General features: G+C 36.9%; 1 protein-coding gene across 1 annotated transcript; it reads right to left on the bottom strand.

Annotated features, from left to right (window-relative positions):
• Positions 1–5,020: 5,020 nt before the first annotated feature.
• LOC141588695 (uncharacterized) lies at positions 5,021–6,058 on the bottom strand. The gene is made up of 2 exons (XM_074410124.1): positions 5,711–6,058; positions 5,021–5,656 (listed from the first exon to the last, which is right to left on the bottom strand). The coding sequence occupies exons 1-2, from the start codon at positions 6,056–6,058 to the stop codon at positions 5,021–5,023; spliced, it is 984 nt and encodes a 327-aa protein (XP_074266225.1).
• Positions 6,059–21,812: the final 15,754 nt, after the last annotated feature.

Raw genomic sequence — 21,812 nt, 5'->3', positions numbered from 1 at the left:
ACTCGAGGCTGAATTGGAATGGTGGACTGAAATTTTCGAAAATAGAAATTTTCAAAAAGATTCATTTGTCACTTTATGGTCGGCTACCAAAGACTAGGGATTTCTAGAAGGTCGGCCAATTGAAAGGGTTGTCTTAAGTTTGTTTTCAAAAGTCGGTTTGAGTTGGAATTGCGGCGGCTCTGAAAACAATGTGTTGTTTTTGAAGACGGTTTTTGAAATTCCGAATCACGGATATGAAAATCGAGAATCGAAGAATTTGGAATCGTCATCACAATGGCCATGAGAACGGTTAAATTTGTTTTCAAGGATTTGAGATTGGGTTGAAAATTTGAAAACGGTTAAATTTGTTTTCAAAGATTTTGATTTTGAATTTGAAATTTGAAAACTGTTAAATTTGTTTTCAAATGATTTGAAATTGAATTGGAATTCGAAAACGGTTAAATTGGTTTTCAATTGATTTGAAATTTAATTGAACCTGAAAATGGTTTAATTGGTTTTCAAAGATTTGATATTGGATTTGAAATTTGAAAACGGTTAAATTTGTTTTCAAATGGTTTGATTTTGAATTGAAATTTGAAAACGGTTAAATTTGTTTTCAAAAGATTTCGAAATTGGATTTGAAATTTGAAAACGGTTAGATTTGCTTTCAAAAATTTGATTTTGAATTTGAAATTTGAAAACGGTTAGATTGGCTTTCAAATGGGTTGATTTTGAATTTGAAATTTGAAAACGGTTAGATTTGTTTTCAAATGAATTGATTTTTGATTGAAATTTGAAAGTGGATAAATTGACTTTCAAATGATTTGATTTTGAATGAAATTTTAAAACGGTTAGATTTGTTTTCAAATGATTTGATTTTGAATGAAATTTGAAAACGGTTAGATTTGTTTTCAAATGATTTGATTTTGAATGAAATTTGAAAACGACTAAATTGGCTATCAAATGATTTGATTTTTGATTGGAATTTGAAAGCGGTTAAAATCATTTTCAAGACTTGAAATTGGAAATTATGAGGATTGAATTCGTCATTACAATGGGTTAGAAAACCGTTTTAACCTCTGAAAAACGGTATACAAATCGAAAAGTGTGAGAATTGAAATCCTCATTACGACGGCTTAGAAAAGCCAAATTTTTTTTCGAAAACGATATTTGAAAGTTGGAAAGTTGCACGGGTTGAAATCATCATTACGACGGTTTGAAAAACGTTTTAATTTGAAAACTGATTTCGAATTTTGAAAATTCGAGGGTAGAATTCGTCATTACGACGACGTAAAAGGGTGCATTGAGAATGCAACGGTCGGTGAGAGACCGAGGTTTGAAATGGCCATTATGACGACGTAAAAGGGTACTTTGAAATGGTTTGTGAAATCAAAGTTTGAAATCGTCATTAAGACGGCATGAAAAGGTGCATTTGAAATGGCTATAAAAACCGGGTTTTGAAACGGCCATAACGGCGTAAAAAGGTGCTTTGAAACGGTTGTAAAAACTGGGTTTGAAAATCGTCATTACGATGGCATAAAAAGGTTTGTAACGGTCGGCGAAAGACCAAAGTTTGAAATGGCCATTATAAGGGCCGAAATATGTTTTTGAAACGGTTTTAGAAAACCGGTTTTGAAAGTCGTCATTAGGACGGCATAAAAAGGGTATGCAACGGTCGGCGAAAGACCGAGGTTTGAAACGGCCATTATAACGGCGCAAAAAGATGCTTTGAAACGGTTGTGAAAAACTTGGTTTGAAAATCGTCATTATGACGGCCTAAAAAGGTGTACAACGGTCAGCGAAAGACCGAGATTTGAAATGGCCATTATAACGGCGCAAAATGGTGTTTTGAAAGTTTGAAAATGACAAGGAAGGACTTATGATCACATAACACATAAGCACTCACAGTTCATTATATAATGCATGATGCTGACACGGGTTTTGGCTTAAAAGGATGGTTACACACCAAGCGATCAAACCCCGATTTGCGAGAGGGATACCAATCCAAACATAATGTGTAAGGAGGGTGCCCTAGCCTCGTGCACGAAGGTGATGAAAGCTCTTTGACGAAACATAAATGTGTAACGTCAACGGTATGCTTGACTCAATCGGGATTCGAAACGCGGGGATGAGAAAACTCACGCCGACGAGACGAGCCAACTGGTCGAAAAGGGTTAGGTTGTGGGACCGGACAAGGAACCTGACTTATGACCGTAATATCAATTAATGCACTTTAACCACGACCTCGTTCGAGTTTCACCTCTAAGGATCACAAAGACACAAGTGTCCTAGTTTCCCCAGCGGAGTCGCCAATCTGTAGACATGGGCCACATCTCGGTCTGTGGATTTGGGCCACCTACCGATCTGCGGTCATGGGCCACTTGCACGCCAAGCCAATCTGTGGACATGCAGCGGTCTAGAAAGCCACGCTCGGTGGCGTAAAAATGCTTTCGACCGGATCGCTTTAGATCGGTCGGTTTCGTCTCGGCAAAGGTCTCGAAACGATAAGAGATGTTCGGAGTCGCAACCAAGCATTTGTGGGATGCTTGGAACCCGTTCGAATACACTTTATACCTAGGTCAACCAAGGCAAAAAGCGGTGTTTGACATAGGTACTAAAGATAAGGACTTGTCTCCCTTTTAGCATACTATGCCTAAAATGACTCTTATACGCCCTAGATAAGGCCATCCACTATCCAAAGGTTCTGAGTAAGGGGTGAGGGTACGTATTGGGAAGCCCTTTATTCGGACACTCAATCCCACCCGCGTTAGCGGCCTCTACTGATTGATCATGGTTGTTTAAGTGCAAGAGTTGATAAAACGGTGTAAATGCATGAATGCACATCCAAAAGTTTAACCTAACATGTGAGAGCTTTCTATGTCGGTTGATTCAATCCAAGTATCAAGTATAAGATGTCAAGTTGGATTTAGATTGATTTGCATGTGAAAACGGAAATTAAACATCCATTTACCAAATTCGGATTATGATGCTTAACACGATCCATTTATTTGAAAAAGGTTGTCAAATGACAAAGTGTAAAAACACGTAAACTTGTCAATCTGAACCGTCATGTATACGGATTAACCGTAATCGGGATCGTCCTAGACAAGTGCTAAAAACGAGGCAGAACAGCGACAGGCAGCCCCTTTGGGGCGCGAGCCTATTGGCGAGGGAAGGGGCTCTACCCTGGTTTTAAAATATGAAAACAGACACTGCCTTGGGGCGCGAGCCATGAGCCGACCCAAGGGGCATCTCCTGGTTGTTTAAAATCGTTTTTTATGATTAATGATTTGCAAGTGTGATTTGCATGACTCGGAATAATTACTATTATGTTAGTAATATTTGTTGTCGGATTTGCATATTTGAAAAGCATAATTTACAAATAAAAATGTAAAATGTGTAAAAGGAAAATTTTTGATTTGAACTAATTATGTTAAGTTCAATTATTTGTAATTAGTCAAGGTTGTCATCGTAGTTGGATTAAACCAATATGGTATAAATAACCAAGTATGATTATGAATTATGACTAATATGTTTGCAAATGTAAACAAATGAGAAAAATGGTAAATAAAAGAAAAGAGTGTTAAAATACCCATTAAAATGTAATTAACCAATAATATCATCGAGTCACAGAATAAACCGTCATGGTATAAAGAACCAAGGATGATTTTTGTAATGGTCAAAATATGTTTATCATAGAAATGAATTAAAATGGTAAATAAAAGAAAAGGATTTCCTTTAAAATGTAATTAACCAATTAATATCACCGAATCACGGATTAAACCGTCATGGTATATGGAACCAAGGGTGATTATAATTTATGGTTAAAAAGCTTGTCATAAAAATGATTTGAAACATTTGAAATGGTAAAAACCGATTACAAATAAGAAATGAAATAAAGAGGAAAGACGAGAAGAAACACGGATGAGTCTGACCTGGACACCCACAAGAGGCGCGAGCCTCCCTGCATAGCAAGGAGCTTCTGTCTCAGGCCAAAACTTGGTTTTGGCTCGTCTAACCTATATTTGAATCGTGTTATGCATTGTTCATGTTCATAAAGCGATGAAAACAGTAAGGACATGAAATAAGCGAGATATTTACACCCTCAAACTTACGTGTATTGATGTTTGCGTGGTAGACGACTTAAGAGACGGTTTTCTCGTTGTGACTACTCGCGATCAAAGAAGTTTAAAAGAGTGCCTTAAAAAGGGATTTGGTTTTGAAAATATGTTTAAAACATGTTAATTAAAACATGTTGATTGATGAATTAAGTTGGTCAAATGGGTCGGACGAATGCACGACGAGGGTACCAAACAATACGATCGGTAGGTCGTAAACACGTGTCGATTTTTTGACTTAGGAAGTCGGGTCTAGAAGTTTAAGGGAGAAGGAGGGGGCGGACTCTCGCGTGAAGATTATGGTGTATGATGGTGGGTATTTATAGAGAAATGTGGGATGGTAGGTCGGTTGAGTTTGCTTGGAGGCTAAGGAGACACCCCATTGAGGCGCGAGCTACCTCGTGATACAATGGGGTGTATTGTCCCTTTCACAAATTTGGATTTTGCATTTGTTCTAACCAATGTTTTGTTGGTTGTGATTTGTGGTCTTTGAGGTTTGCTTAGCCGTGTAAGCTTCCTCTTGGGTGATATTTGGGGTAAGTATTTTGTGTCTTTGACTCGGGTTTGACCCATGTGAGTTGGGATTTATAATTTCGAGTCGATTTTTGGCCCGGTTTGACTCTAATTAGGGTCATTTTAATGGGAATGACATGATGAAGACATTCATGGCATTACTTTCGACATTCGAGATTTGGGTTGACTCGAGTTGCGGGTTTCTGAGTCGGTTTTGTGTCCGAAGAAGGTTTTAACTCTAAATAGGGTTATTTTAATGCAAATGAAGTTAGAAACTTTTGAAATCATTTTTCATATCCGAGTAGTGCATTAAACCATCTCATATATAGCCAATCCACGCACGCATATCAAAAACACGTTATAGTCCGATCATCATCGGGTGGTTTTTGGGAGGTGCAGATATTGGGTATCTACAAATGGGGAATCACATTAATAGAGGCACCCAAATCTAACATAGCATTATGAATTTTGGTGTCTCCAATAGTGCAAGGTATTGTGAACATTCCCGGGTCTCCACATTTAGTGGGCAATTTTTGTTGAAACATTGCCGAGACATGTTCACTTACCTTCACCTTTTTTACTCCCTTAAGCCTATTATTCCTCTTTATAGTACACAGTTCTTTTAAAAACTTTGCATATCGAGGAACACTTTTAAGTAACTCTAGAAGGGGAATATTTACCTCACATTTACAAAAGGTTTCGTAAACATCATTGTCATGCTCCTTCCTGCGAGTATCCTTTAATGCTTCGGGAAAAGGTGGTGTGGGCTCATAAATCTGGACCGGTGGATCCGTAGCAATCGAATTAGGCACCACAATATCTTCCTCAATCACTTGTGAACTCCCCTCTTCTATCACAATCTCCTCTTCCTCTTGGATTGCAACTGCTTTAGACTTAGCTTTAGGCTTCTCTACTTCTATTAACTGCCTTCCATTTCTCAAAGACACTGCACTCACATTCTTCCTCGGATTATCTACCGTTTGAGATGGTAGAGCACCCGACTGTTTAGCTTCCAACCGATTGACAGCAGTAGCCAGTTGACTCACCTGGTTTTCAAGATTCTTAAAATTTTACTTATTATCTGCTCTATCTTGAGTAACACTGAGAGTAAGGGCACAAATCATATCCTCCGTGGACATTGATGAGCTCGGTGCTGCTTGCTCAGCTGCTTGTTGTGGCACTTGTTGAGTAAATTGTTGTCCTTGTGGTTGCTGGAGAAACTGACCTCTAAGAGGTCCAGATGATGGACCGGCTTGCGAATTTCCCCAACAAAAGTTAAGGTGAGCCTTCCATCCTTCATTATAGGTCTTGGAATATGGATCCCATTTCCTGTTATTTATAGTACTCTCCCAGACACCATTCACCTCTTCTTGGCCACTTTCTCGCAAGTAAGGACACAATTCATTAGGGTGACCCTCAGTAGCACATATGCCACAAACAATAGCCATTTGTCTCCCAGATAACATGTCACGGAGAGTGGAAACAATATTATCAAGCTTTTCCTCTAAACCAGGACTAACACCCACATCATTTACTCCTCTTCGTGATGGTTTCCTCTCAAACTGTCTAGAGGTCTCAGCTAGCTCTGAATAACCTACCAAGCCTCATCTGGATTTTTGTTGGCTATATTTCCTCCACAAGCAGAGTGAATCATGCGACGGTCATCTTGGTTGAGTCCACCACAAAAATACATAATGAGATCCTGGTCAGAGTAACCATGATAAGGGCAACTAGCACAAAGCTTCTTAAATTTCTCAAGGTACTCATACATAGTTTCCCCGTCTTGCTGTTCAACATTATTAATGGCTCTTTTCAGTTGAGATGATCGAGAAGGAGGAAAATATTTCTCCAAGAATGCCTTCTTCATACCTACCCAAGTAGTGATACTTCCCGGTGGTAGATAGTTTAACCAGTCTCTCGCATTATCCTTCAAGTTGAAAGGAAATGCTCTCAATTTCAACTGCTCGTCAGTAATAGAAGGTGGCTTCATACCAGTGCACACAATATGAAAGTCTGAAAGATGCTTATTTGGATCCTCAATGCTCATCCCACTGAAACTTGGTAATTGATGTATCAAACCAGATTCCAGTTCAAAAGTAACCCCATCATCTAATGCTGGAAAAGTGATGCGCAATGGTTGAACGTTAAGATTTGGAGCTGTGAGCTCCCTTAATGTTCGAGTCTCCCTAGCCATATTCTCAGTAGTAACAGGAATTTCCGTAGTATCTGAATCAGAGTGTATATCCTTCTCGGAATCTGGGTGCTCAAAAACAACTAACGAACCTTCTCCAATTTGCCTTAACCTGAAAAGTGTGCGTTCAATCTCTGAGTCGTAAGGCTCGAGTGGTTGGTCAGAAGAACGAGTATTAGGCATAAACTAAAACAATAAAATAAAAGTCTATATTAAAGAAACACAAAAATTAACTATTGCCTTCCCCGGCAACGGCGCCAAAATTTAGTGAGCCGAAGTCGTATGCTCCCAAATATAGTATTTATAACACTTAAAACCTCTAACTAAATGATAGTATATGGTAATAAGGATCGATCCAGAGAAGGCGATGTAATTTATGTGAATTAAAGTATAGACAATAGGTAACCAAAATGGGGGGAATTTTAATCGATTGAGTAACTACACAAGAGATTAAATAAGCAGTTGAATGAAGAATAATAAATATGAATTTAGATGTTTTAAACGGTCTCGGGGTAAGAATTTCCACAAACTGATTATCAAATTGATCATAGACAAACAACTTTCAATTGACTCTTGAGCAAACTATCGTGGGAACAATTTCCCAATTCCTTTGTAATATTATTTGACTCGAAACGCGACAATCAAATAACCTAATTATCAAACAACCTAATACACACGATTAAGTTTAATTCAATAACAGCATGAACGAATAAGGAACGATAAAAGTGACGACCAATAAAACACGCGATTATTAGTTCGAATCACAAGTTTATTCTCTCTTTAACCTAGATATGATGAAACACATCCAATACAAAGGGTAAAAGATTGTTACTTTATCTAGCGAGGTTGAACAATTACGGATTCATTCACTAGAATAACAATAGATTGATAATTGTGAAGATTAATTAGCTACTTTAATCTAAACATTCAACAATCATAAAAGTGAGACAAAGAATTAACAATACTCAACAGAAAAGAGAAAGATGAATAATAGTCTCACAATTTCGATAAATCAATTGCTTCAAATCTTAATCCGAGATGGAAGGATTAGTTGCTCATGTCTTTCTTGCTAAGAAATTAATTAGGGTTCTTGTTCTAATGATAATAGCTAACACTCCAAGATAGGAAAACTAAGTAAAATAAATAAGTCCTCTTTATTCCAATAAATAACAAAACACGAGATTAAAGATCCGTCCGTCTTCAGTACTAGGTGGCTAGCCCAGTGTCAGGCGGCTCGCCCGCTGGGTGGGCTACTCTCCTACCGCTCTCCTCCTGGGTCTGATTTTATTGTTTTATGCGGCGACTCTCCTCGGCAATGGCGGCTCGCCTGGCTGCTCGCCCAATCCTTCATACACGCTTCTTGGGCTTCTTCTTCGGGCTAATCACACAAGCTTTATCTTAATTTCTCTTGTTCAAACCATCAAACTCCAACACTCCATATGGTCCATGAAATCACGCACTAAACCCGTCTTTTATCCAACCCAAGACAATCCTCCAACATCACAACACAAAGATAATTAGCGATCCAATTCCAACAATTTAACACTCCAAACTCACCTATATCGCCCTCTTTAACACCTATTAAACACACCATATCAATATGCATAAACTTCCTAAAACCAAAATAGACACTATTTCTAATGTCAAAAATTGAGGGAGTTCATGCATAAGGATGCTATGCATGAAACTACAATTGTCATTTTGGATTTTACATGTGAGAACAATAAAAGAAACACCTCAAAGGGACCGAGGTGTGAGTCCTCTAAATGATGTTAGGACTCAAAATCATGATCAAGATAAAAATTATGTGAAAAATAAGAGAAATAAACAAAGCTTAAAGGAGGTGTAGGAGACTCACAAAGTATTGTGGCATCCTCCCAAGAGCTTGCTTATCCTCAATCGTCGCTCATGGCAACGTCGCTATCATACCCATCATCATCACCAACTTCTTCACTAGCATTGTCATCATCATCTACCTCCATAGATCCGGAGGCTTCACCACTTTCACTTGAACTTCTATCTTCTTCTTCATCTTCTTCTTCTTCTTCTTCTTCTTCTTCTTCTTCTTCTTCTTCTTCTTCTTCTTCTTCTTCTTCTTCTTCTTCTTCTTCTTCTTCTTCTTCTTCTTCTTCTTCTTCTTCTTCTTCTTCTTCTTCTTCTTCTTCTTCTTCTTCTTCTTCTTCTTCTTCTTCTTCTTCTTCTTCTTCTTCTTCTTCTTCTTCTTCTTCTTCTTCTTCTTCTTCTTCTTCTTCTTCTTCTTCTTCTTCTTCTTCTTCTTCTTCTTCTTCTTCTTCTTCTTCTTCTTCTTCTTCTTCTTCTTCTTCTTCTTCTTCTTCTTCTTCTTCTTCTTCTTCTTCTCCTTCTTCTTCTTCTCCTTCTTCTCCTTCTCCTTCTTCTCCTTCTTCTTCTTCTCCTTCTCCTTCTTCTCCTTCTCCTTCTTCTCCTTCTTCTTCTTCTTCTTCTCCTTCTTCTTCTTCTTCTTCTTCTTCTTCTTCTTCTTCTTCTTCTTCTTCTTCTTCTTCTTCTTCTTCTTCTTCTTCTTCTTCTTCTTCTTCTTCATTCTCTTCATTGTTTCCTTCACCTTCTCGGCCACCACTCTCAACAACAACAACCTCCTCTTCACCCAAGCTAGCACCCCTAGAGGCACTAGGAAATAAAACTTCCCTATCCGCCCAACTAGACAAAGGACAAGATGGATCAAGAAGTCCTTGCCTAGCTAGATGTAAGAGAGGTGGATATTGTGCTCTATATGCGTTGACTCGATCCTCATGGGTGTCTTTATGCATTTCTTGCAACAAGAGAGTCAAGTAATCATTCCCCGCCTTAACATTTTCGGGTTGAAACTCATGGTAGGTGAATGGATAGGGTGGAGTGATAATAGAGGAGGAGGGCTCGGAACTGTCCTCCCCTTGGTGTTGTATGATCTAATCGGCTTCCTCAGAGAGTGGGAGAAGGTAGTGTGGCCTATGGACATTGAGTGGGTAAATTTTGTTCGGTAAAGTGAAGGTCTTGGCATCTTTTGTCAACCACTCGAATTTGTTGTCAAGAGTGTTATTCTTGAGCCATTTGAATTTGTGAACCATAGTGGCTAGATCTATGAGGTGGTCTCCCTTAACCGGTTTATATGTACCATCTTTGTTGAAGTCCCGGTTGAAGTGTTTTGCCAAATAAGTTACCAATCCTCCATTGACAATGAAAGTCGTGCCTTCCTTACCTTGGTCGACCTTAAGCCATCTCTCAATTAAAAGTTGAAGAATATTGTACCTTGTGGTGAACTCTTTACCAATATTCAAGGTTGACTCAAGATAGATGAAATCAAGCTTGGTGAAGTGGTTTGTTCCCTTTACAGTAATCAAAGTGTGCCCAACAACCTTATGCCACACCCTTATGCCCGGATGATGGACATAAAGGGCACGACAATCATGGTATGACGTAAACTTTATTCTGGTAATAGCCTTTCATAAGGGAGCGGGATCATATTTTGTTAAGGGTTTCTTCACATAGATCGAGTCATTGCTAAGGCCAAAAACTTTACCAAACTCGCCAAAAGACATTTTTTTATCAACATTCTCAAGGCGGAATTCAATGTTTGTTCGAGTCTCCACCTTCGTAACTTGCAATAAGCTTAAAAACTCCAAGTTGAGGGATGAGTAGGTCAACTCTTGCATATTAAACAAAGTAAGCAATCCCATGGACTCGAAGAAATTCTTGGTTTGTTCAAAGACACCTAATTTGGTCAAGGTCTCTTGGCATATAAACTTGGTGGGTAAAAAAGATTTCTTAGCAAGGGATACAAATTTCTTCCTATGAGCATCGGATGTGAAAATTACCTCCGGATAATCACGTAGTTGTTCAACAATCGGAGTAGAAGTAGTAGTTTCCACTATAGGAGAAGTAATCTCTTGAATCTCCATCCTTGCACTTTGAACCACCAAAGCCTTTGAAGCTTGTAGAGCTTGTTGCCTTTTTGAGAGCGTTTTCTTTGGAGGTGCTTTGCTTCAACCTTTTGTCCTAGCCATCTTCTCCTTGTATGTAGTAACACCCAAAGAGTTGCCTGAATTCCTCAAGTTTCAATAAGACCCAAATCGATTTAGGAAATTCGATTTTTGCCTTGTATCCTAAAAATCGATTCAATTGTTCAGTATTTTGGTGTTTTAATTATTTGTTGTTGACAAAGGAGTGATTTGTTTGAGTTTTGAGGGTGTTTGGAATTGATTTGGGTGAATTTGGTTTAGAAAATTGATTTTGATGGATGGAGGGATTGAGGGTTTTGGAGATGTGTTTGTGTTTTGAATGAGTAAAATGAATTAGGAAAGGTGGGGTTTTAATCCCGTTAATTTTGAATTCAGCAGGGGAGACGAGCAGGTCTGGGTCGGGACGCTCGGATTCTGCTTCAGCTTGTTTCAGAAAATAAAACCGTGCTGGACGAGCGTCTTCTGATGAAGACGAGCGTCTTTCTGAAGGGAGACGAGCAGATTCGCTAGAGGATGCTCAAATTCTCTGTCAAGATGAAATCCCAAATTTCAATGGCAGCAAGACGAGCAGATCCACTGTGAGACGAGCGTCTTGACTGAGACGAGCGGATTCTATATGGAGATGCTCGGATCTTCAGTCAGAACAAAATTTTCCTTTTCCAGCTCTCTCAAGATGAGCGCCTTCTTCCCAGGACGCTCAGATTTTCTGTCAGGACGAGCGGATCTGTGTCGGGCCACTCGGATTGTCCCTATACCTCACAGATTCAGTTCCACCCGTGGGTATTTCATAACCCGAGTCATTTACTCTTCATTCCTTTGGTCTTCATTGTGGGGGCACTACGAAGACTTGGATAGCCTAGGCAATTGCTATCCCCACATTATGTCGAAACACTACACATCAATAAACATATAAGTCCCTCCCTCACCAAGGCATAAAAATACAAATCCAAAATTCACAAAAATGCAATACAATAAGTAAAATGCAAGTTAAGGGGTTAAAATATTTACAAATGGTGGTTTAGGAAGGACTCCACCAAACTCTCATCCATGTATGAGATGTCAAGGGGCATAGCCAAGGTGTTTTTGATGTTGCTCAACGCCTTAAAGAAGTAGTCAAAAGCTTGTTCATTGTTATAATAAAGATCTTCAATAGACCTTTGCACATGTTATTCTTCATTATGGTCTTGGGTCATAGCGTTACCAATATAAGGATTGAATAACCCTTCAAACTCATCATCCCAAAGACCGCATACTTCATTAGCTTGCTTCCCAATAGAATCATGAGTTGATGGAAACAACTCCTCTTTCTTCTTGTCATCATGGCCAATGAGGCCTTCTTCATTACTTGTGATGGGCGAGCTTTTCAAGATGTCATTGTTGAAACTTTCTTGCTCTTTGGATGAAGCATCTTGAGATTTATCCACTTACTTCTTCCATATGGGTGGTGATTCATTACCCATAGCTTGTTCTTTGCATTGAGATGCCAAGTTCTTGCTGTCACTTTCTCGGCTATAATGATCAACCATGAAACACCGCTCATGTAGTCGGGGAGCTCTCATTGTCTTGTCAAGATTAAAAGTGATTGTTTCATCTCCCACTTCAAGGGTGAGCTCTCCATGTTTCACATCAATCACCGCTCCCGCGGCGTGCAAGAAAGGTCTTCCTAAGATGATAGGAATGTTGGAATCCTCCTCCATATCGACAATAACAAAGTCCACCGGGATGAAGAATTTGCCAATTCTCACGGGCACATCTTCCCATACTCCTAAAGGTTTCTTTGTTAATCGATCCGCCATTTGAAGCGTGATATTGGTGCACTTGAGCTCTCCCATTTCTAGCCTCTTGCATACCGAGTATGGCATGACACTTACACTTGCTCCAAGGTCATATAAAGCTTTGTTGATTGTAGTGTCACCAATAGTGCATGGAATAGAGAAGCTTTTTGGATCCTTAAGTTTTGGAGGTGAACTTCCTTGAAGAATAGCACTACTCACTTTAGTGAAAGCAATAGTCTCAAGCTTCCGGATGGATTTCTTCTTTGTAAGAATATCTTTCATGTACTTTACATAGGCCGGAACATGATTAATCAATTCGGTGAATGGGATTGAGACTTCCAAGTTCTTCACAATTTCCATAAACTTGCCAAGTTGCTCATCAAACTTAAGCTTAGCTTGACGACTTGGGAATGGAAGCCTAATCACAATAGGCTCTTTCTCTTTAGCCTTCTCTTCATTCTTCTTTGAAACTTCTTGAACGATGGGTTCTTCTTCCCTAGAGTTTTCCATAACTCTTTCCTTGTCACTAGCCTCCACAATGTCTTCCTCAATTTGCTTCTTTGGTCCTTCATATCTAGTACCACTCCTTAAATGGATGGCACTCACCGACTCATGTCTTGGAGGATTACCTTGATGTGGTAATTGCCCCTTTTGTCTTTGAGAACTAGAATATGCTAATTGAGACATTTGGGTTTCCAACATTTTGGCGTGGGCTAGGATGTTGTTGATGGTGATGTCCATTGCTTGACTATATTTATGCATTTGAGTGAAAAATTCTTGTTGGTTCTTTTGCATTTGGAGGACCGCTTTTTGAACATCAAAACCTTGGTCATTTGTTTGATTGTATGGAGGTTGGGTTTAATAGCTTTGGTTTTGATTGTAAAAGGGTCTTTGAGCTTGGTTTCTCATTGGATGTGGGGTGTATGTTGGTTGAGGGTTTTGGACATTTTGGCTTTTGTATGAGAGATTGGGATGGAATTTGGTGTTTTTATTGTAATAGTTGGAATAATGGGTGCCACACTTGTATGCGTGGAAAGCATTCACTTGTTCACTGAAGGAAATGTAGATTCATATACATACTAACATACTCATATATGTCGAAATTAATTTGTCATAAAATTAAATGTGGATTTTATGCATGCAAACAATATAAAAATAGAGGAGAAATCATGTCCTTACATTGATGATTTCGGTTTAATGGGCACAAGAGAGATCACCTTTCTCTCTTTTTCTTGAGCTTTCCCTTATGGAAGAACAAATATCCAAGTATAGGATCTCTCCTTAGGATTAATACCCAAAGCTTTCTCTTAATTTAATTAATATTACAAGAACTAGTATAATATTAATTAGTAGAAAATTGACCCAAAATTATTATAAACACTTAACAATTTCGGTTTAATGGAGAAGAATAAGGGAGCTTTTTATCTCTCTAGAAATCTTAAATTTTGGATTATGGAAAAGAATGAATGAATAATGACATTACATTATTGTATATGAGGTAAATTAAGAGGAAAAACAATTAGTCTTTCACTCTTAAAAAACCGGACCAAGGGGAGTGGGAGGAGAGCCAATGCATGCCCTCATTTGTCTTCACAATGTATTATAGGGTTGCATGGCTACTCTTGCTTTTAATCATTATGTTTACCACTTAAAATGTAAACACAATTTTAGCCTAATACTCCTCCAATTTTTCGGCACTTTTAGTTAATATGGATTCCATATTATTTTTGTCAATTGTCAATATGTCACATGTCACATGTCACATAAACTTGTTATGTATTTTGAACATATTAAAAATCAACGTATTAATAAAAATACGTCACATACAAAAATCGACTTAGTAATTTCATAATTACTTGTGCCAAAATATTTTACCAATTTATAAATCACAACAGATTGTATTTATAATAATTCATTCAATTCCGATCGTTTCTTTAAACAATAATTTCATCCGAGTAACGATACAATTCGATTACTCAGACCGTATCTCATTTAATCACATTTCAATTTGATACGTAAATTTTACTTCCAAAATCGTCCGTCAATTTTCAAGTAATTTAATTAACTCGTAACATTATACGATTAATTAAATTATCAATTAAGAGTGTTGCCCTATAGGTATGACCTAGGGGTCAATCGATCACCACCGTCGCACGACAGTAATGTCAAACTCTAGTCAGCCAATCATTACCGATATATGTTGACCAGTTGACAGTAACAATATTACTTCCCAATTGTATTCTTTACAATGAGATTTAAACATGTGATCATCATGATCAATAGTCGTGATCGCATTATTGTCGGAGGACACATATTCCAACAATCTCCCACTTGTCCTCGACAAGTGTCGTCGTCCAATTCTCTTGTCCTATTACTATCTCCCACTCAATGCAAGGTGTTTTTCAGGTCGTACTTGCAAGTGATCATATCGAGAGTGGTTTCCTCGATCCGGAGAATAACGATTGACCGGACTTATCTATCATAGATACTTTCCGAGCGTGGCCACGCATTTCGATTCATTACTCCTCGAGTGGCCCTGAGATATTGTTATAACCCTGACTAGGGGTGGACAATTCCTATCGCACTCATTCCCTTCGACTAGCCACAGCCATCATAACCCAAAATATGCCCATTTGACCCCATTTACGAAGGTCGTAGTAACACAAATCAAAGTTAATCTGAAACTGTGCCATCTTAGGCGAATAGTCTTTAGTTAAAAGAATCGACTCATTCGAATACTATAGTAGCTCTCACCACGACCAGGCTATATAAATTTGCCAGAACTCTATAAGCGGTCATTAGGCCCGACAAAATGTTCCTAACAGTCTGCCTATGTGATCGACTAGTCATCTCACATGACTCTATGGCACTTGAACTTGCCATCAATCGCATCACACTCTAGTCACTTCGAGACGTCACCTCATACAAGTAACTATGGGCAAATACAATGTTAATCCATGTTCACTTTAACGGGGTTCAATTGTCTTCACAACCCGTTTGGATATAACAATGTACAAGGTGAGTTAATAATAACTCAAACGACAAATGTCGGCATCACACTCGGGTAGTCAATATCATATTACAACCTTGTGATGTATATCGTAAGTGTAAACACTTATTGATTGCAATAGAAGTTTAACATCCCATGTGTCCATGTGTTCCAACTTCTTACACTTGCAATCTCCTTTACATTCATGTTCTCTTTCATAACATGAATCTTACCAAGTACACTTCAAGGTTCCCGACCTTGGTTTCGGTTCTTTAACTTGAAAGAACTTTCTTATCGACTATCACATAACGAACGAATTTGTGATGAATAATATAACTTGTACTGATCAAGTATTCCATCCACACACAATGCACTGGGTATATGTTTTGTAGAATCTTGTAACAATTGACAAGATTATTAGCTTAGTACTTCTCACAAGTCCTAGCTTAACTAGGAAAGATTATCTTGAATAACCTCTTATTCAACCAAGCATCTTTCCAAAAACTTCTCATTTCTCTTTCTAGGCTTGAAAGAATTGGGATTCTCATAAATCCTTACATGTGCTCGGACTTTCTATAATATGTGCAACCTCTTATCACATAATAGAGTATTCCGTCAAACACCGAAATCGCTCATCGGATTCTACTTGAGAATTCATGACGTTTCTATTATGGCTCACCAATCAATCATCATGCTCTTATGCATATGATTCATAATTGGACATGTACATGATTATTCTAATGGCGGAAACATTAGTTACTAATAATCATGAGATCAACCGTTCATAGGTTCAATGAACGACCATGACTGCTAATGGCAATTCCATTTTCATCTACATGAATAACCTATGTGAATGTTGATACGATGTGTATCTCTTAATACTAATCCAACATCCCTTGATGTAATTGGATTCATCATTGTCCATTTTCATCCAGAATTGAAAACTCAAAAGCTTCTTTATGAAAGAAGGTATTAGCTCGTCATTCTTTAATGAGTGATGAGTCGTAAATATTCAAAGGATGATAGCTCCCACTAAATTCCATGTCTTCACATGAGAATTTCCTAACTCCCACTCAATTCTACACATTTCGAAATTGACTTCTCAATCGAAATTTATCAAGAATTGAAATATAAATTGCATTGCCAAGTTATTAGGATAAAACCATATATGTTCCCATCATATCCTTTCAAAATACCTATTTTGAAGTGGTCTCATCACAACCTTACGTAAAGAGATTTTAAATCTCCAACACACTCATGTCATAATGATGTGTAGTAATGTCATTTTCAAATATAAACAATATTTAGAATACGTCCTTCGCAAATACCCTTTTGGAAGGAGGTTTAACCATTTCATAGTGAGGTTAAGCAATGACATTTGCGTGGTTAAAACTTTGGCCATTTGAAGATATCGGTATATCATTCTTTGCAACTCGATCATAACTAGTATGTTACTATGATTCATTTAGGCTCTTAAGTAAATCTCAAGGTTGAAACTATTGGTCAAATGTTTCATAAACTTAGTCAAAAACTTGTTAAGACTTTATATTAGTCATTTTTCTTCCAAAACTTTCTTTTGGTCTCCTCGTGTAGTTATCTTGAGAATATTCTCTTATGTTAACTACACTTGGTCTCTTTAGTCATATAGAACTAACTTGAGACCATAGATCTCATCTATTTCGCATACTATGTAAATAGATATACCTTCATTCAAATCATTCTTTCTTGTGTAGATCTTCATATACACAAGTACACAATTTTATCTTGCCTTGTGTGTTGTGTCCTCATTTTTCTCCCACTCTATCTTTAGAATAAATACACTAAACATTCAAAGATAGCATATGAGACACAAATTAATGATGTTGAAGTATAAGGAGAACTATCTCATGGATAGACTAATAGTTATTGATTTCATATGTGTACTTGGTGATTGACATACCTTCAAGAGAGTTCATAGACTCAAAATCTCTTTATAAATGATCATACACACGCCTTAAGCATGTGGACATATAATGAAACCCGTCATTATAATTGTCTATTAGATCACCTTTAAGTGAATAATCTTATGTTTCAAAACGCAAGCATTTAAAGATGAATTTTAGAACATAAAAGGATAAATGATAAAACGGGTGACTTGGGTTGCAAACCAAGTCACCATCATCCAAAATACAAACCATTATCCAAAATACTTTTCCATGTCGAACACGGAAACTTAAAGTTCTAAAGATTCAAAACATAAATTAAGTAAGACAATGAAAAGCAAAGCTCCATAAAAGCTATCCATAGCTTCTCCATGGTTTATCATGCTTGCTTTTCTTTTCCCTTGTCTTTGCTTGGTGGAGGCCCTATTTACAATAAAAGGGAGATACATTATCACAAATTTGCATCATAATACCATAGTTGAATTAGAAACATAAAAGAAGGATAGTCATTTACCTACTGGAGTGATCTTTCCAGCTTTGATATCACCAAGGTATTTGGAACAATTTCTTTTCCAATGTCCCATGCCATTACAATAATGGCATTTATCAAGAGGACCCTTCTTGATCTTTAAGGTGCTAGCTTCACAAGACTTAGCTTTGGTGAATGTGGGAGCTTGCTTTTTACTCTTTCTTCCACTCTTCTTGAATTTCCCCTTACTTTTAGTGCTTATGTTAAGCACATCCTTGGGAGGGTTCACATTTAACCCCATGTCCCTCTCGGCTTGCACAAGTAACTTGTGCAACTCCTCAAGAGACACATCCTTGTCTTGCATGTTGAAATTCACCCGGAATTGCACATATGCCTTGACTTTGGACAAGGAGTGTAGAATCCTATCTACGATGAGTTCTTTGGGGATTTCAACCTTTAGAATTTTCAAGGTCTCGACAAGCTCCATGAGTTTGAGCACATGAGGGCTAACCTTTTGGCCCTCTTTGAAGTCGAGATCAAAGAATGCCGCGGCCGCCTCATATTGGACGATCCGCGGAGTTTGTGAAAACATGGTCGCAAGTTTGGAGTAAATCTCATTAGCATTGCCCATTTTAAAGGCTCTCCTTTGGAGGTCCGCCTCCATCGCGAATATTAAGACATTTTTCATTGCGGCGGACTCCTTTTGGTAAGCCTCATATGCTTCCCTAGTGGCCGCGGTGGACCTAGTGGAGGGTTCGGGCGGAGAGGCCTTGGTAAGGTAACGAAGCTTGTCGTCACCTTCGGCGGCTAATTTGAGTTGGGCATCCCATTCGGAGAAATTTTACCCATTCTTTTCAAGTTTACATCGATCCATAAAGGATCGGAGCCAAGATGAACTAGCGAGAGGTGTAGCATTAGGAGTTGGTGTTGCCATTTGTTATGAAAAAGAAGTGGTCTACAAAACAAAATATAAGGAGTAAAACAATTGTCGTTTTAATAATACTCGTAAAAAATGTATGATTTAAACAAGTTTTATGCATTTTTCTAGTGACCTCTACCCAACTAGATAAATGATTCCAAGACCCAAATTCATATCGACTTAGGCACGGTGGGGCCGATACATCCTTTATCAATATAACTCGGTGGATTAACGTTTAATCGATTCTACTTTTAGAACTCTTGGTCGATAATATTACATTAACAATTATCTATAGCCCAAAACACATCGACAAGGGCACGGTGGGGCCGATACATCCCTTATCAAATACTTTTGTTGAGTTCAATCCAAATTTCGAATAAATGTGTCCATGATACAAACCCACATCAACTTGGGCACGGTAGGGCCGATTCATCCCTTATCAACATGAATTCGGTGGATAGACATTTATCACCCACTTCCCCTACGTAACAAGGTTTGTACCCCGGTGGGGCCGAGCGCACTCCCTCGCGAAATAGGTTTTCATGGTTTCTACTATTTGGTAAGGCTATGTCTTAATTAATTGTTTTAGCGAGAGGTCATGTCAATTTATTATCTATCACGTTTTAAGTGAACTAAAGCGGTGAACTACGATAATTTTAATTGACACGGTCGATAAACTCGATAAAATAAGGATGCATGTTTTAGTTATGGCGATTTAGCGATGCATGTGACATAAAATAAAATGCAAGCATAAAGATAAATAAATCCTAGTATGGCCTTTCCTAAAATAGAAAAACTATTTAACTATTACATATTCGGAAACCAACTCCATACATTTCGGGAAATACCAATTAAATCTAAGGCCATACTAAGTAAAATTACATAATTCAAAAATTACATAAATTAAAATTATGACAATCATAAAGAAAATGCAGCATTATAATATGTATGAACATGCTCAATCTTATGCTAAATCGCCTTTAATTAGCCAATATCGTATATTACTCGGTTTTTACGGATTTGCGTGATTTCAACATTTTTATAATCACAAAAAATACATAAACTCATATTTATGCATAAGTTAATTACCCTAACCTCTTAGGACTCAAAATTTAGTCTTCACTAATAATTTGACCATAATTAACCCATATTTTATAAAATTGTTCATAAATGGACCAAAAATTACAAAAATAAGCTATTAAACTTCAAATAAATCACAAAATTTCAAATAAATTCAAAATTTGAAATTTAAATTCATGAACATTCTGGAAAAGTACCATGACACTCATAATGTTCAAAATCTAAGGTTAAAAATTTCGAAATTTTCCGGAAAAACAATGTTGCGGTTTATCGATTTTTAATAAAATAATCATAAAAACATGGAAAAATTATTTTCATTAACTTTTCAATTTTAGATCTGAAAAATATAATAAAATGCAACATTAGACGTTTTTCTTAAGTCATAGATTATGTTTTATTAATTTTCCACAAATAATGTCACTATTTATGCTATTTTTCTTCAAAAATTCATAAATCATGCAAAAAGACTTCTTTATAGCCAATTATTTTACACACATCTTGTAAAATTGCATGTGACAACATATTAATTTTCTATGACCAGATTCGAAATTTAACTCATATTAACCTATTTTTCACCTAAATCCGAATTTAATAATGAAAAATTCATTTTTCGAGCATAACAAGTCCAAAAATTATGAAACTTTACAGGTTATCTCAAAATAATATATGTGACAACATATCCAAAATGCAATGAAAAATTCGAAGTATAGCTAATTTTAGACCAAAAATGACATTATTACTCATAAAATCACATTTAAATGCCATTATTGTAAATTATGAACAACAAAAATCCGAAAAATTAACCAAAATATCCTAAAACATTTTAGGACCAGAAATATTAACATGAATGGATTAATTTCATGATATCTCACAATAACACAAATTTTACAAGTTTTATTTGTTATTCTTATAACTCGGAAAAACTTTTAACCGATTTGCATGCAAACAACCGTGGCTCTTGATACCGATTGAAGGAAATGTAGATTCATATAGATACTAACATACTCATATATGTCAAAATTAATTTGTCATAAAATTAAATGTGGATTTTATGCATGCAAACAATATAAAAATAGAGGAGAAATCATGTCCTTACATTGATGATTTCGGTTTAATGGGCACAAGAGAGATCACCTTTCTCTCTTGTTTTTGAGCTTTCCCTTATGGAAGAACAAAGATCCAAGTATAGGATCTCTCCTTAGGATTAATACCCAAAACTTTCTCTTAATTTAATTAATATTACAAGAACTAGTATAATATTAATTAGTAGAAAATTGACCCAAAATTATTATAATCACTTAACAATTTCGGTTTAATGGAGAAGAATAAGGGAGCTTTTTATCTCTCTAGAAATCTTAAATTTTGGATTATGGAAAAGAATGAATGAATAATGACATTACATTATTGTATATGAGGTAAATTAAGAGGAAAAACAATTAGTCTTTCACTCTTAAAAAACCGGACCAAGGGGAGTGGGAGGAGAGCCAATGCATGCCCTCATTTGTCTTCACAATGTATTATAGGGTTGCATGGCTACTCTTGCTTTTAATCATTATGTTTACCACTTAAAATGTAAACACAATTTTAGCCTAATACTCCTCCAATTTTTCGGCACTTTTAGTTAATACGGATTCCATATTATTTTTGTCAATTGTCAATATGTCACATGTCACATGTCACATAAACTTGTTATGTATTTTGAACATATTAAAAATCAACGTATTAATAAAAATACGTCACATACAAAAATCGACTTAGTAATTTCATAATTACTTGTGCCAAAATATTTTACCAATTTATAAATCACAACAGATTGTATTTATAATAATTCATTCAATTCCGATCGTTTCTTTAAACAATAATTTCATCCGAGTAACGATACA

Source organism: Silene latifolia, chromosome 6 (genome assembly GCF_048544455.1).
Source record: "Silene latifolia isolate original U9 population chromosome 6, ASM4854445v1, whole genome shotgun sequence".
NCBI lineage: Eukaryota > Viridiplantae > Streptophyta > Magnoliopsida > Caryophyllales > Caryophyllaceae > Silene > Silene latifolia.
This window is presented reverse-complemented; position numbering and strand designations above follow the sequence as displayed.

Excerpts from the sequence above, each read along its gene's own strand:
- LOC141588695 (XM_074410124.1), bottom strand. The coding sequence starts at position 6,058 with ATGGCTATTGTTTGTGGCATATGTGCTACTGAGGGTCACCCTAATGAA. Across the intron at positions 5,657-5,710 it reads TTTGTGCCCTTACTCTCAGT|GTGAGTCAACTGGCTACTGC; the intron begins GTTACTCAAGAT and ends CTTGAAAACCAG.